This window comes from Ctenopharyngodon idella, chromosome 12, assembly GCF_019924925.1.
Source record: "Ctenopharyngodon idella isolate HZGC_01 chromosome 12, HZGC01, whole genome shotgun sequence".
Classification (NCBI taxonomy): Eukaryota; Metazoa; Chordata; class Actinopteri; order Cypriniformes; family Xenocyprididae; genus Ctenopharyngodon; species Ctenopharyngodon idella.
Window position 1 is genome coordinate 4,532,031 of NC_067231.1, and position 16,789 is coordinate 4,548,819.

The window sequence follows — 16,789 nt, forward strand, 5'->3', positions numbered from 1 at the left end:
TAATATGAAGGTTGAACCACTGTACTCACATGAACTATTTTAAATATGTTTTTAGTACCTTTCTGGGCATTGAAGAAGGAAATGATCTTGCTGGCAATGCAGTCCACTGAGTCATCGGATTTTATCAAAAATATCTTAATTTGTGTTCTGAACATGAACGAAGGTCTTACGGGTTTGGGACGACATGAGGGTGAGTAATAAATGACAGAATTTTCATTTTTGGCTGAACTAACCCTTTAAGATGAAAGAAGAAAAGGTCCTAAAATACTTCGTTTTCATTAAACAGTTTTACTTGGCAAAATATGACCTAAACATCAAGAACCAAGCATACAAGAGCATACAAGTAAAAGTGTGTCATTATTTATTCTCTGAATTCAAAAATGATTTCTACTCTGTAGAATAAACTCTTTGAAACGTCATTGTTGTCCAACCACAAATACGTTTTGTCTTCCTCTAGCGGCAGAGTCACGCAATCACCTCTTTCTTTGTACAAGGTTAATAATTTAACTTGTTGCTCGGTACCATTTCTACCCCAAGGCAACCGTGTGTCAAGACGCGTGGTTAAGGTATGCCCAGCAGCTGTTCTCTTCTGTCATGGGTGATATTAGACAGCGCAATGGCTCTGTGAGTAATAATGACACAGATTTATCTGTTGTCCCTTATACAGCGGACGACATCAGAGTGCTTTGTCATAAAGTTGACGATGGGGTCGTTGGGGAAGAAATTGAGATGCAAACTCGTTCAGAAGTGCCAGATGCGGATGCTGACGCAGAGGACTGCCGACGGGTCAACGGCGACGCTTTTTACCGGGTTTGTGTGCCGGTTTGCTGCAAGAGAAACGACACTGTCCGCGATGATGAGGAGGAGGAGGATGATGGTGAGGAGGACACGGGGGCAAAAACAGTTGAAAAAGGTAAACTTATGTAAACTCTAACACGATCAGAAGATATTCATTACAGACTTACGGATCCTGAAATTGTTCTACGATCAGTCTATTTCTGTTTCTGTTTCTGTTCTACACCTGTGTGACCTCTGTGACTCTTTAAGTATTACAGCTTATATCGAGATCAGTTACAAGTCCCTTACATTCACCATAGTAACTGTCGTTTCTGCCTGTAACATACCACAGTTACTATAATTACTGATACTACTACAATAAATCATTAATAAATTAATAGAAATTAAAAACAGGTCAGAAAGATTCTGATAGTTTCTTACACTGTTTTAACGGAACCCCATATCAATTTACCATGACTTTACAATTTAAATAATAATAGCTGTAGTTATCTATGATAAATGGCAGGGTTGGCATGGTAACTTTTTATGTTTACTTTGTAAAATCTGAGAGTTGTAGTTACGTTACAGTTACGTTGTAACAAACGTACATTCACCATGATAGCCGTAGTTTCTTCTTTAAAATACCATCGATACTACAGTAAAACTGTGGTAACTTTGTATTAGCCACATGCCATCAAAAAATTAAACAAGCAAATAAATAAATAAATAAATAAAATTAAACAACACGATAGATTTCTGAATGTTTCTTGAGCTGTTTGAAGGAGAACTCTATTCATTAATTATTAACTGTAGTAACTGGAATAAATGGCATCAACCATGTTACATTCACCATAATAACTGCAGTATCTTTTTTAAAATACCATTGATACTACAGTAAAACTGTGGTAACTTTGTATTAGCCACATGCCATCAAAAAATTAAACAAGCAAATAAATAAATAAATAAATTAAACAACACGAGATAGATTTCTGAATGTTTCTTGAGATGTTTGAAGGAGAACTGTATTCATTAATTATTAACCGTAGTAACTGGAATAAATGGCATCAACCATGTTACATTCACCATAATAACTGCAGTATCTTTTTTAAAATACCATTGATACTACAGTAAATCTGTAGCAACTTTATATTAGCCATATGCCATCAAAAATTAAGCAAATAAAAATGAAACAATGAATGAAATGAGTGTTTCTTAATCTGTTTAAAGGAGATCTCATAAATTTTTCATGGTTTTACAGTAAGCTATTATTAACTGTAGCAATTGTGGCATAAATGGTAGGGTTACCATGGTAGCTTCTTTTTATAGCTGACGAGAACAGTTACATTGTATCAAGTCCCTTACATACAGTTACCATTGTAACCATTGTTTCCGCTTTTAAAATAAACCACGATTTCTTGGTTATAGCCACCTGTCATCCAAAAAAGTTTATATTGTTGAATTCTTATAAATTAATATGGGATTTATTAACGTATTTTTGATTACAGTGGTGGCTAATTCCAAGTTACTACAGTTTTGTGTACTGTAGTACAATAAAGTGCACTTTTTCAGCGGCGCTGGTTCCAGAAGGATTTTTCCAGTTCGTTTTTCTTATAGGGATTTTATAAAAGCCTTCGTTAATGCGTTAGATAAGCCATGAACCAAACTAACTTGTTACAAGGTGGATCACAACATTACAAACTTTGATTTGAAGCAAAAAAGTATTTGAAAATTGGACAAAAATACAAATTAAACTGTTGATTTTGTTCAGTTGTTCAAAAACAAGTTCCTCTGTGGAGGAAATGAATGGGGTTTTTACTTCAGACTGTAGCAGTCTATTGTATGTTGTTGGAAACCGTGGTTGCCATGGTAACTTTTGTAAGGGGACACTGTACACTGTTACATTGTATCTAATTTTCCTGCTTTTCATATTCTATTTTTAAATGAGATTCTGTGTGACCAGGCAAGTACATCCTTACAGAACATTGGGAACCTATTTTGTTTCAAAGTACCTTTGAAATTTGAAGTTGTCATCTTGTCTTTTACATAAAGGATATAAAGGAATAAAATATTTTATCAGATAAGAAGAAATGCTTTGTCATTATGAGCAGTACTGGCTTTGTGGGAAAAAACTATGTTTGCATCACACCAGGAAACAGCGTCCTTTTTTTCCAGCCTGTTCTCTCTAAAAGCTCTGGTGAAGTTGTTTATTTTAAACCAAACCTGTATTTTGGGTATGTGTTATGTTCCAGGGCCCATGATCTTTGACTCAGCCCAGGTTCTCATGGGACATTTGATACAATTTGGCGTTTGTCCAATGTTGGCAACCACACATCCTGATTGAGCATGGGCTCAGCTCACCGACAGGTAGTAAAGTTGCATTTGGTTGCATAAGCATTGCCGTCACATTTGAGTCATCGTTTCAGTGTCAAAGTTAAACAGAATCACCAACAGTGTGTTGAGATTCATGCTGTTTTTGCTCCCTCCATCTCATTCCACTCCAAGATCAAAATTCAGATCACACCCCACAAAGCCAAATCACGCTGAGTGTACTTCTCATGTCTCGTTTCCATCATTTGTGCAAATGGTTTGTCTACAAAGACTGTGGTAATAAAGTGCTTTCATATGGTGCTCCAATGAATAAAATATTGTGGGAAAGAGAAAAATGTAATATGAGGAACAATTTAAGCTTAGAAGTGAAGATTTTGGTAAATTCTGCTGTCAGTAAAAAAATAGAGGTTTGGAAGTTTATAGGTCTTACGGATGGATGGATAGAAAGAAAGAAAGACAGAAAGAAATTAAAATTCCAGTTCAGTTTCCTGTGGTTTGTGGTCAAGTCAATTAATTTTTTAATTGATTTGTGCCCAACCCTAGTCACAAGGGTATTGCATTTGAATTGTCTTCATTTAGGGGTTTTTCTCAACAAATATTTATTTATGCAGATAAAACAGTTACCCCCGGTTTCACAGACAAGGCTTAAGCCTAGTCTCAGACTGAAATGCATGTTTGAGCTGTTTTAACTGAAAGCAACTTGCACTGACATATCTTAAAATATGTCAGTGCCATTGTTTTGTCTGAAGATGCACACCAGTAATGTTTTTAAAGCTACTTAAATGTCCTATTCAAACTAAGGCCTAATCCTGGCTTAGTCTAAGCTCTGTCTGTGAAACCAGGCCATAATTAATCAATCAATCCGCACACCATTTAATTAATTCACTCAAAATGATGTTAAGCTGTTTTGTTGTATTCATCCACAGAAAAGAAACCAGCTTGTCCGGGGCTGGGCCTCATGTACAGCTTGTTAGCATCTGTCTTCTTCTCCGCTGCGGCTCTTCTTGTGAAGAAAATCGAGGGGATGCACGCCATCCAAATCAGTGCAGTTCGGTGCTTCTTCCAGATGCTGTTTGTCATGCCGGCCATGATATATTACAAGTATGAATCTATGATACATTACAAGAATGAATCAGATATATTACAAGTATAAATCTATAATACAAGTATAAATCTGATATATTACAAGTAAGAATCTATGATACAAGTATGAATCTATGATGCATTTCTTGTATGAATCTATAATATAAGTGTAAATATTACAAGTATGAATCTATAATATAAGTATGAATCTATAATACAAGTATGAATACATGATAAAAGTATGAATCTGATATATTTCTAATATGAATCTATAATACAAGCATAAATGTGATTTATTACAAGTATGAATCTGATATATTATAAGAATCTAATACAATTATGGATCTGATGCTACAAGTATGAATCTAATACAAGTATGATTCTAATATATAACAAGAGTATGAATCTCTGATATATCTTGTATGAATTATATTACAAGTGTAAATCTGATATATTACAAATACGAATCTGATATATTTCTACAATGAATCTATAATACAAACATAAATCTGATTCATTACAAGTATGAATCTGATATATTACAAGTAAGAATCTATAAAACAAGTATGAATCTATGCTACATTTTGAGTATAAATCTATAATACAAGTAAAAATCTTATATATTACAAGAATCTATAAAACAAGTATGAATCTGATATATTTCTAATATGAATCTATAATACAAGAATAAATATGATATATTACAAGTATGAATCTGATATATTACAAGAATCTATAAAACAAGTATGAATCTGATATATTTCTAACATGAATCTATAATACAAGCATAAATATGATTTATTACAAGTATGAATCTGATATTACAAGTAAGAATCTGTAAAACAAGTATGAATCTATATAATACAAGTATGAATCTATACAAGTATAAATCTGATATATTACAAGTATGAATGTATAATACAAGTATAAATCTATGATATATTGTATGAATCTATAATACAATTTTGAATCTGATATATTACAAATATGAATCTGCAATACAACTATTAATATTTAATAATTACAAGTATGAATCTACATTTTATTAAAGTATGACTCTCTTGACCCTGTAATTGGATCCAATATAATTTTCAATGTGGGAATAGCCTATAACCTTTTCATTTTTCAGAACTGGCTTTTTGGGACCAAGAGGTATGCGAATCTACCTGTTCCTCAGAGGGTTCCTGGGGTCCAACGCCATGATCTTGTTGTATTATGCAGTTCTGCAGATGCCCCTAGCCGACGCCACGGTTATAATGTTCAGTAATCCAGTTTTCACATCCTTGCTGGCTTGGATTTTCCTCAAAGAGAGGTGCACAATATGGGACGTCGTTTTTACCGTGTTTACGCTTACCGGTGTCATACTGATAGCCAGACCTCCATTCCTCTTTGGTGGTGAGTTGTCTGGGATCGAAGGAGACTACACCAATCACATCAAAGGCACGGTGGCTGCCTTCGCAGGGGCAGTCGGAGCTGCTTGCACTATGGTCATTCTGAGAAAAATAGGTAAAAGTGTTCATTACTACCTCTCCGTCTGGTACTATGCAGTCATTGGACTCATCGAGTGCATCATTGTTTTGTTCATCTTGGATGAATGGACCATTCCGTCCTGCGGCTGGGACAGATGGACTCTCATGGCCATCGGGTTGCTCGGTATAGCCGGGCAGGCGTTCCTCACCAAAGCACTGCAGATTGAGAAAGCAGGACCTGTTGCACTGATGAGGACGATGGATGTGGTTCTGGCCTTCATCCTGCAGTTCCTGTTCCTCAACCGCAAACCCACATGGTGGAGTCTGGGAGGGGCGCTGTGTGTGATCTGCAGCACTAGTGGGGTGGCCATAAGGAAGTGGCATAACAGCACAAAACACAAGAGCTGATCTCACTTTCTAGTGACATGAGAAGAGATTTTTAATGTTTCCTACAAATAACTGCTGCATTAGATACCAAAGAAGCTGTTTTACTGTAATAATATACATCGAAAGTCTGAATTTTTTTCTTAGGACCTTACTGTATGCAGTATGTACAGTATACTACAGTATTTTCAGTAGTTTTGTAGTTTCTTAAAGTAGATATTCTTACCTCAGCTGAGGGCTGTTAGTCAAGATGCTACAGGTATTTTTTAATCAAGATAATATTGTTGAGACAATACTGCTTTATCATATAGAGGTTATGGTAAACTACATAATAATAGACTGCTGGTCAGAGCTTGGTGAGTGTAAAAATCACCAAAAATGTAATTTCAATCATCCTTTACTCACTCTCATGCCATTGCAAACCTGCATGATTTTTCTTTTCCATGGAACTTAAAAGGAGATGTTTTGTCAAAGTTGATCTTTTCCATACAAGTTATGTGTTCATTTAATTAGTTTAATGATTTGACTATTCAGCCGATACCGATTATTGGCCGATATATCGGTGCATCTCTAGTATATACTGTAAGAATAATGATTCATTTAGTTTTTCAATGCTATATATACAGTAGTCAACATTTGAAGTGGATCAAAAAAGTTAATCAAAGTTGTCCTAAGAAGAAGGTTTTAGGACAACTTTGATGAAAGGTTTTGATCAACTTCAAATGTTGACTACTATAGATGCAGGTAGTGGTCAGTGAAGTGTCCTTAACCATTTATAAGATATAAGCTGTCAATCCTAAATGACTGGAATGAAAAAAAAAATGGAAAAACACCATAAAATGAGTACACATGGTATACGTACTGTATTCCAAGCCACACTGTAAATTTGTTTGAGGACAGTACTAAAATTTAAGTTATTTGCTGAATTTACCCAGTTTGTCATCATCCACATGATGTGAATGATGTCAAACGTCAGTGGTTGTTGTGCCCCTTTCACTTTTATTGTATGTAAAAGAGCAGCGTGAACATTCTGCCCAATATCTCAATTTTTCTTCCATGGAAGTAAGTTCGGAAAAACATGAGGATGAGTAAATGATGACAGGATTTTATTTTTGGAGCGAAATATGCCTTTAAAATCCTTTGCACTTTGTCACTGACAATGTACTGTAACTGGCATTACTTTTAAGAGGAAGACACAGGGTGAACAGTTTGTCTGAATATTTATTTTTGAAAAATCTGAATTATATGTGCTTAAAGCTGAATATGCAATCAGTGATAGATGTGTTCTGAACCGTGATGTACCACTGATTTAAACTCTGTCCTTGTGTACCTTAGATATACACACAGATCTACTGCACAAATATTAGCCTGATATAAAATGAGTCACTCATATTTATATATCGGACATGTGTTTTGGCACAAAGATGAGTTAGTTGTGAGTTGTAACAAGAGGCCGTGACTATCAGTAATGGCTGTTCTTCTGTAGTTCAGTCACTCTGAAATGGGGCTCTTCAGTTAACTGAACTGCATCTCATTTTTTTCCCCTTTTATATTTATTTCAATTTGACTGTTTTATTAAAAACCGTTTGTGTAAACTGACCTGAAAGCACTTTACACTGACTTGTGTCAGTTTATCTTTATTAAAGGCACTATTAAAGGGTTAGCTCACCCAAAAATGAAATTTCTGTCATTAATTACTCACCCTCATGTCATCCCAAACCTGTAAGTCCTTTGTTCATCTTCAGAACACAAATTAAGATATTTTTGATGAAATCCAAGGGTTTATGAACCACACATTTGAGGTCCAGAAAGGTAATGATGTCTTTACTACCTTTCTGGGTCTTGACAGTGATAATTAAATTGCTGTCTATGGAGTCAGACAGCTCTCGGATTTCATCAAAAATATCTTAATTTGTGTTCCGAAGATAAACGAAGTTCTTACAGGTTTGGGACAACATGAGGGTGAGTAATTAATGACAGAAATTTCATTTTTGGGTGAACTAACCCTTTAATGGTTTACTGATACTGCACCAGCGATTAAAGACATGCTGCCTTAAATTTATTCTTTTTTTTTTTATCTGATGACATATCCGTTAAATATCCGTTTATGTAAGAGCAGATCCCTCCATATTATTTATTGAATAAGGTTGTTGATTTGAATACTGCCTGCTGTAGATTTCAACTTGCATATTTATACGACTTTTGAACTTAGCCGTTTAAATAAACGAAAGATTCTTACCTCGTTGAGTGCGGTGTCTTTTTTTCTGGAAGTACTAACCGAGATTTAAACTTTGTAGGCTACAACCATGTGATTCTCATCCCTGCCCAGTGGTTAAGAAGGATTACAGCTGCATTCTTGTGGATTTTCTGTTCTTTCTCTCATTATTTTGTCATCATTTTAATTACACTTCATGCTTTGTGTATATATTTAGGGATGCTCTGTAAAATGCTATACACAGCATAATTTAAGATTTATTGTGTGTAGTTTTCCGCCAGTCTTCTAGGGCTGTTTGCCTTCTACCTTCTAACAAGAACAAGCTGTTTTGCCCTTTATCCTCAAACAAAAGGCCCCACACTGTTTGGTAAGTAACTGTAGACATGAACAGCCTGTTCCAATGCAGTACTTTTCCATTATCAACCGATAACAGCAGCAGGCGTTAATGATAGATCAACAGAGATTCAATAAACACACACACACACACACACACTACATGGTCCAAATTGTGGGATGTCCCCTGCTAAATAAAGGCTTTGGGTATTTCAGTTACACCCTTTAATCTCCTCAAACAAGCATTTTCAGTAGAATGGGTTGTACCAAACTCCTTAGGTATTGTCATAGGATGTCACCAGTACAAATGATTTAGTGAGTCTGGTGCAAAAGATCATGACTGGCCTATGCAAAACTCAGAATGACATATAATTTGTTTGAGCACACAACCTTTGATATCATCAACAAAAGATATGGGAAGCAGTTTCCATTTTATAAGTTTACACACCTTTTAAAGATAGATAGTCTTGCCTAAAACACATTTAATATTCATTCTGAAACTTTCATAGCATATCGAATGAATCGATGTCAATCGTCTATGAAAAACCATATTAATTCAAATCATTTAATATTGTTATAATAGTGCTGGGTCTGTGATTAATTGCTTATAATTTTGGATAAAACTGTGCTAAAGGAATAAAAAAATGTTAAATGTAAATTCATATACTGTAGAAACTCTTTAGATGTGCTGTAATCAAAAGAAAGAACATGATCAGCAGAATAATGACAGCATTCTACAACGAAAAAAAAGAAGAAAAAAAATCACAGCCACTTATGTTGGGTATAATGAAGGCTTTGTTAAAATAGGGCTATTACTTTAAAAACCACAATGGGCATGTTGCGGCTAGAGCGGCATGGATCGTAGTTAACCAACACAACAAATGGGTTAGGATTATCCATTTTTGGATGTGGCCAAAATATGCCATGTTGCCACAGTTGTGCTCCACTCAGAATTGAATTAAGGATGCCTTTAAAACCCCTAAATCTGAGCTGTAGCAAATGGGACCCGGACACAGGATTGTAATTTGAATTAGGGTATAATTCAATGAATTTACTGTAACATGTAAAAAGTTGTCTGATCTTGCCAAATATGTTAAAATATAAGCTTATGAGTCCCAACAATGTGTTGTTTGTTATATTTTATATGGTCATTTTTCTAATTTTCATGATCATTATCAGTACAGAATGAATGGACTGTGAATTTTTTAAATGTTTATAATTAGTACTATGGAGCCCCTAAAAGGACATGATGAAGAAAAAAAAATTAGATGGGAGGAAAAAGGATTAGTTAGTTTTGTATTGTTGTAGCTATTGACACATTATGACATTTTTTAATCTTGATCATTTTAACAGTATGTAATTATTTGAGAAAATACAGGCTATCATAATGTATCAGAATATTTACATTTTGTCTAAATTTATAAAATATTTATTTTGTTTGAATTTTGCACAACACTGATGTTTGTCGCATGTCAAGCATGCATTAAAAATTAGTCTATCGGTGAATTAAGACATTCTGCCACTTAGCAACTGTGAGCCTATATATATATATATATATATATATATATATATATATATATATATATATATATATACAGTCAAACCAAAAATTATTCAGACATTTTTGATATATTTTTACTAGCGGTCGCAGGACACTATAGTTCATTTATGTAAGTGAGGATAACAAAATAAAGTAAACTGTGACATATTATACCCAAAAATTCTTCATACAGTGCACTACCAGTAAAATTGATAAAAATTTGGAACCAAAAATTATTCAGACACTTTGACTTGACCATGTTTTGCTTAAGTGTTATCTGACATAATTAAGATTATTTTTTTCTGAGACAGTTTAACTCTGAGATCTTGTCATATTTTATTACCATTTTTTAAACTATAGTGAATAAACTGTATTAATGAATGAAATGTTCAAGGTGTCTGAATACATTTTGGTTTGACTATATATATATAGGAAATCATAAGTTGCAAAGGCACATATAACACAGATGTTACAGAGATTAATAAATAAATAGAAAGTGAATAACAAACATGCTTACTGCTTAGATTTGATTTCATTACTTAAAAGTGCTTAGTCACTTTGAGTGAGCATATTCAAAATTGATTTGTCAGCATCTATTTATTATTTAAGTGATCAGTTGACGTTACAATCCAGTAGAGGGCAGCAGTGTAACACGGATAATTGGCCAGTTGCATGTTGAGTTTCAATCAGTCTGACCAACAATTAGTCAGGGCTAATCAGTTCTACTTTTTAGATTCAAATTTGACCAATCTACCTTTTTATGTAACTGACTTAAAAAAGTAATGGGCTAGTCATGAAGAAAAAAGTTAGATGACTAATTTGTAAGACAAGTCTAAGCAGTTTATGCAGCTGGCTACATGAGGTAACAATGACTGTAGATCAGCAAGCAACACATTTAATTGTTGAGACTTCAGTTAATGAAAACCTTCACTTGCAGGTGTTTAGAATGGAAAGACATTGTAAAAGCTGAGTAGCATGTTCCCACAAAAAAAAAAAAAAAAAGGTCCACAGAGGGACAGATTATGAAGTACAATCACTTTTGTACAAATCTGTGCCAGCCTCATTTGAATCTTTACAATTGCATGAAGCCTTATTTAATAATCTGTTCCTAAACATCATCAGATACATGAGATAAAAACACAAAATTACACCTTCATAGCCATGCGATTACAATGAATGATCAGAAATCATTGCACAAAATCCAAATATAAATCAAAAAGTGCTTTGGGTGCATCATAAAAGCACATAAAAGGCTGTCACACTGAACTGCAACATACAAAAGCTTACTTGTGTGGTTTTTTTAAATGAATTGCAATCGGAAAGCAATAGTTCCACATGCTGTAGGATTACATGTGACAGATTGACTGGGAGTGGAAGAATTGCACATTCTTTCTGGATGGCATAAGAGTTCCCTCCTTGTGGACTGAGAATTGGAAAAATCATTGCTATTCCGCCAAGAACACAAACACATGGTTAAAATAAAATGAATATGCATTGGCATATGTCTATATGAGCCTCTGCCTAATAGCCCATTTTATATTCCCTGAGGTTATTTTTTAAAGAGTAGTAAGTGGTGGGAGGGACTGGATACAAACCCCCTCTGTCTGGACTGTTTAAAGGTGTGGGTTACCACTGCATGCATACACAAAAGCATTACAAACATCAAGAAAATGAATAAACTATATAATTAAAAAAAATCTGCATATAAACAGCTCACATCATCTTCCAATAAAGCAACTGTACAATAAATCTAGTTTGGCACAACAGGAAATCAAACAATGTTATCAATTGAGCCAAAGGAAGTAACCTTCAGATGTAGCCAAAACGAGATAATGTCCATGCAGCATTCCTACGAGTGTAATAATACTTCATTAATGATACTCCATGGTGCTTTAAAGAAAGGTATGTTCAAAAACAATGGAATTAGTAAAAATCTTTGCATTGTAAATGTCAAATAATGTGGAATTTAAATGATTGTGTCCAAAAACTTTTATATTGCTTTATATTAAGTAACTTGCATATAATTGCCAGTTACTTTGTCTGTTTTTGCTCCACCAATGAAAATAGTTCCAAACGTCGAGGTAAAATCAAACGTTGCGCGTCTCTGAGCAAAAGTGGCATTACTGAATGAATCAGTGGAATGACTCAATGACTCACTCATAATACAGGCCATTGTCGCCACCTGTCGTAACGTTGTAGAAATGATCACTGAAAATCCCCACCACTTCATATCAGAACTTTTGGAAAACCACTCAAAACTAAGTGTTGTGTAAATATTTAAATTTTATTTGACATCTAATACACATAACTACCATATTATGCACTATAATATGTCTGTTTTTGCTCCACCAATGAAAATAGTCACCAAAGTCGAGTAGCCATTGCATGTCACTGATCAAAATAGCGGCGTTACTGAACAAATCAGTGTTTTGAATGAATCGAAAGAGTGAATGATTCAATGACTCACTCATAAATACAGTCACTTTCGCCACCAGCTGGTGTAACATTGTAACCTGCAGAAAGGATGAATGATCACTGACAGTACCCACCACCAGTGTTAGGGGTAACACATTACAAGTAACGCAAGTTACGTAATCAGATTACCTTTTTAAAGTAACTAACGCATTACTTTTAAATTTACAACAAAATATCTGAGTTACTTTTTCAAATAAGTAACGCAAGTTACTTTGTTTTCCCATTTATTGACTGACACTTCTCCTGACCCCATACTGAGAGAAATCGGGAGTAACTGCAAAGGCGTTGTGTGCGCTGTATAAATATGATGGTTATAGACTAGTTCTACACTAACGGTGCATTCCATATGGGATATATCACCCTCCGAAGGGCACTTCGGAGTGAAAACAGGGCTCTTCAGAATGAAGGATTTCGAAGGGTACATCTGATGGACACTTTGGGCCCCCATGATCCTTTGCACAGGGAAGTTGTTTGGCGTCACAGAATGGGTACAGGAGGCTCGGAGTTTGATTTTACCTATAAATGTATGTATAGTATTTTTCTATACTACTGTAGTATTTATACGAGTTAGATTTAGTACATTATTATGGTCAAAACAACATTGTACTTCAACAAAAATACTTTACAGCTACCTTTATCAGTCCATTTAAATGTACCAAATACATAGACACAATATACATTATATTTAACGTAAAAGACCGGCAGTAGCTGATAATGTTACTCCAGTAAATGAATGCGTAAGTTCTTTGTGCGTGATACAATGTGCAAACAAAAAGAGTTTTTTTGACCCCTACATCCCTTCGAAGCTCTCACTCCGGAGGGTAAACCCTTTGAAGGGATTAGGGCATCCTTCCGAATGGAACGCAGGGTAAATGTGAGTATACATTTACTCATTTACTTCTTCACCTGCATCCCATTCTTCTGTATTCCAGAATTGCAGCACAGCTGAAAGGTTTATTTGAGCTGCGCCCTCTACTGTACAGGCGTTCATTTTCATTTCTTTCAGCCTAAGGCTTATTCATTTCACTTCTGTTGTGAAGGGGCCTTTACATTTGCCAAAAACAGAACTTTTTTGTTCTTATAAAAACAAACAAACGGCCCAGCCCAGATGAGAAAAAGTAACGCAAAAGTAACGTAAATTACTTTCCATAAAAAGTAACTAACGCAATTAGTTACTTTTTTAGGGAGTAACTCAATATTGTAATGCATTACTTTTAAAAGTAACTTTCCCCTACACTGCCCACCACTACAAATCAAAACTTTTGGAAAACCACTCGGCCAGTCGAATTCGAGGACGGAACTGCTGTTCATTTTTATATTTATATTTTATGTGATATGCCTATTAGACACATGACTACCATATCACGTAGCGTATAGTATTTACAAAGCATTTCAGTAAATACAAAGACTGCACCATGGTACGTGGCGTAAAAAGAAACAGTACGGTATCAGGTCAGGTAACTTCTGAAAGTGAAAATTAAGTAGGCTGTTTATGAAGGCGTGTATGCGTTTGGCTGTTGACAGTAATGAAGTGTGTCAGTCTCTTGAGCGGTACCGTGAGTTAAAGTCCTCAGACATTCCTATGCAGTGACACCTCAGTAGATCAACTATTGTGCTCGTGAGCTGCTCTGCTGCAGTGTCTGTCTGCTGTTGCTGACTGAATGAGTTTCCCGCCTCCACCAGCTTAAACTCAACGCTGTTTTTAATACGGTTGCTGCTGCGGGGCTCTGCAAATTTAACAGTCATTTTCTGAAACCAGGATGAAGTTTCACCCTCTCTCGCGTGAGAGACGGTTTTCTAGTGTGACTTTCTGCAGAGGTAAGTTATTTCTCCTGTCGTTGGCACGTGTTTATGTTATGTTTGTTGTGTTAAATCCTGAGTTTATGTTATCATCTAGCTGCAGTTGGGCGTCAAACAACATTTGATGTTAGTTGATAGATTGTGTTTTAGGATTATTACAGTTGGAAATGAAAGAAAGACAGTTTGCCTTGCGACTCGCGTGTTTTCATTCACCTCAGTTGTTTTATTTCGTATTTAAATACTTTGGTATAATATTTACACGGTACTCCAACGTACTTCAAAGAATTCCAGAGTGTTAGCATGGCAAAAACGCATGATACCATGGTAATACCATGTTTTGGACATGGTATTACTATGGTACTTTATTACTTTTTTTGTTAGTGAAATGTGCTTCTCAATGAGCTCAGGCAGGTGTCTAAAGTTTGACTGTGACAGAGAGGATGCTTCTGTAAAAGACGTGATGATGTTTTTAAATCGCGTGTGACGATTATGGTAAATTGAGGAAATATTTTAGTAAAAGGTACATTTACCCAAAAGCACAGTGAGACATGTTTCTGTCCCCCCTTTCTGCCTCTACAGGCTCCCCCAAGTCTAGTTTGGTGAAATCATCCTCTAATGGAAATCTTATGTTGCTCTAGTAAAGTCTGTACTGTGACTGAGTTGACCAGCTCTGTAACCTGATCTGGCACGAGTGATCCTGGGGTTTGGGCTCTTTATACTCAAACTCACACAATCCATTTTCATTTACCAGCCTGGAAAATGTGAATAGATGGAAAACTCGTCTGCTTTAGTTTACTTGCCACATTGCTTTTATGAGAACTCAACTGAGAAAGACCTGGAGGCAAATAGTACTTGGTTACTGTCCTGTGATCAGATGGGATCTTTTACTTTGCATTAAACAAGCCTGTAATCATAGACCTTTGATCAGTTATGACACAATACTCAGTACATGAAACAGTACTCAGTATTTGAACATTTTTACATGAACTGAATTACTGAATGTCATGTACACTTTCTGTGTTGTGAAATTGAATGATGACACACCTGAGTTTCATGTAGCAAAACAAGAATGCCTGTGCTAGAAGACATGATGACACACCCACAAATGGTCAAAGATTGTCAAACTGTACATTTATGACAGCAAACACTGATTTAGCATCAACGACTGTCTCTTCCAAGCAGCCTATATAATGTTTGGACATGACATACCCATAGTGATATAGTGATTTCATTATAATTTTTACAAATTGTCAGCTTAAAGTTGCAGTCTGTACCTTTTTTTTGATTAAAAATAATCCAAAATCAATTTTTGAGCAAGTACATAACCAGCCAGTGTTTAAAACTATCTCCTTATCTTAGCCCAATTCACAACGGTAAGCTTGTAATAATGTTTTTTTTTTTTTTTTTTTTTTTTTAATTAGAGTAATACTGGTAGGTTTTCGCGGGAAACACAAGTTTGCCTTTGCGTCATTACGTGACGTCTGTATACATTAAGAAGAAGTCCCAGGCGCTGCAGGTGATGGATCATTTATAGCCTTTTTTCACAGCAGCTGCTATAATTAAACTTGTCATTTTGGTGGCGGATTGTAATCCAGAAATGTCCAAACGACAATCATAAGTGACAACTGGAGATTCACCCGTAGTCAAAAGCAAAAGACTTCGGACGCTAATACACACTAAAAACACATAGTCACTCAATGCTGATATTGTTAACATTAACAATTTGAGAGCAAAGTATAACAATAATAATAATTAGCACAGTTTGATATGATAGGAGCTAAGCGGTCGTTAATCACCATTGGTAGCGTGTATTGTGATTGCTTATTGGTATTGTAACTTTTTTTCTTAGTTGGTCAGAACAAAAGTGGCAGACATGTTGCTTGCTTGTTCAGATGAGATTTTCCGGTGAACATTCTTATACTTCCAAGACTACAATATGTGATTCCGAAGTACAGTATCCACACCGATGCGGTGACTGACAGCAAATATTAGATTCATCCGCGCTGAGGAGCCATGCCGATGCACAACCCACATAAAGATGATAATTCCCCAAATAACTGCAATTGCAGGTTTCAAACAGAGATGGCGACAAAGAGGCAAAACTTACAGACTGCAGCTTTAAAGAAGATAATAAAATAAAGCTGAGAGATTTCTTTAATAAAACTGTATAAAATAGATAAATAAATATATTTAGGCCCCCAGACTGAGACTTAAGTTGTTGTAATTTTCATTTTGCAATTGTTTTTGTTTTGTTTTGTTTTAGTATTTTTAGTACATTAATAAAAACTTGTTTATTGCAGTTAGTTGCCAAGACAAATTTTTTAATTTTAAGTTGTTCATCTAATATTTATATTTTCTTTTATTTCAATTAATTAAAACAATTTT

The 16,789-nt window shown here is 35.1% G+C and overlaps 2 protein-coding genes across 9 annotated transcripts in view; both read left to right on the plus strand.

The window, feature by feature from the left end:
* The first annotated feature begins 209 nt into the window (after positions 1-209).
* On the plus strand, positions 210-8,279 carry slc35g1 (solute carrier family 35 member G1). 2 transcript variants are annotated; one of them, XM_051915063.1, is made up of 4 exons: positions 215-566; positions 668-913; positions 4,032-4,206; positions 5,318-8,279. In XM_051915063.1, the coding sequence occupies exons 2-4, from the start codon at positions 730-732 to the stop codon at positions 6,063-6,065; spliced, it is 1,107 nt and encodes a 368-aa protein (XP_051771023.1). In that variant the 5' UTR covers positions 215-566; positions 668-729; the 3' UTR covers positions 6,066-8,279. The 2 variants fall into 2 exon arrangements, with proteins under 2 accessions (XP_051771022.1, XP_051771023.1); XM_051915062.1 differs by having other exon boundaries at positions 210-913.
* A 5,853-nt stretch (positions 8,280-14,132) lies between these two features.
* The window catches only part of plce1 (phospholipase C, epsilon 1), a 93,060-nt gene continuing 90,403 nt past the window's right edge, over positions 14,133-16,789 (plus strand). For 3 of the 7 annotated variants that reach the window (XM_051914100.1, XM_051914104.1, XM_051914103.1), the window contains exon 1: positions 14,136-14,422. The gene's annotated coding sequence lies outside the window, so the exon portion shown is untranslated. Of the gene's footprint in view, positions 14,423-16,789 lie in introns of all 7 variants that reach the window. The other 4 variants (XM_051914102.1, XM_051914110.1, XM_051914106.1 and 1 more) reach the window with 3 other exon arrangements.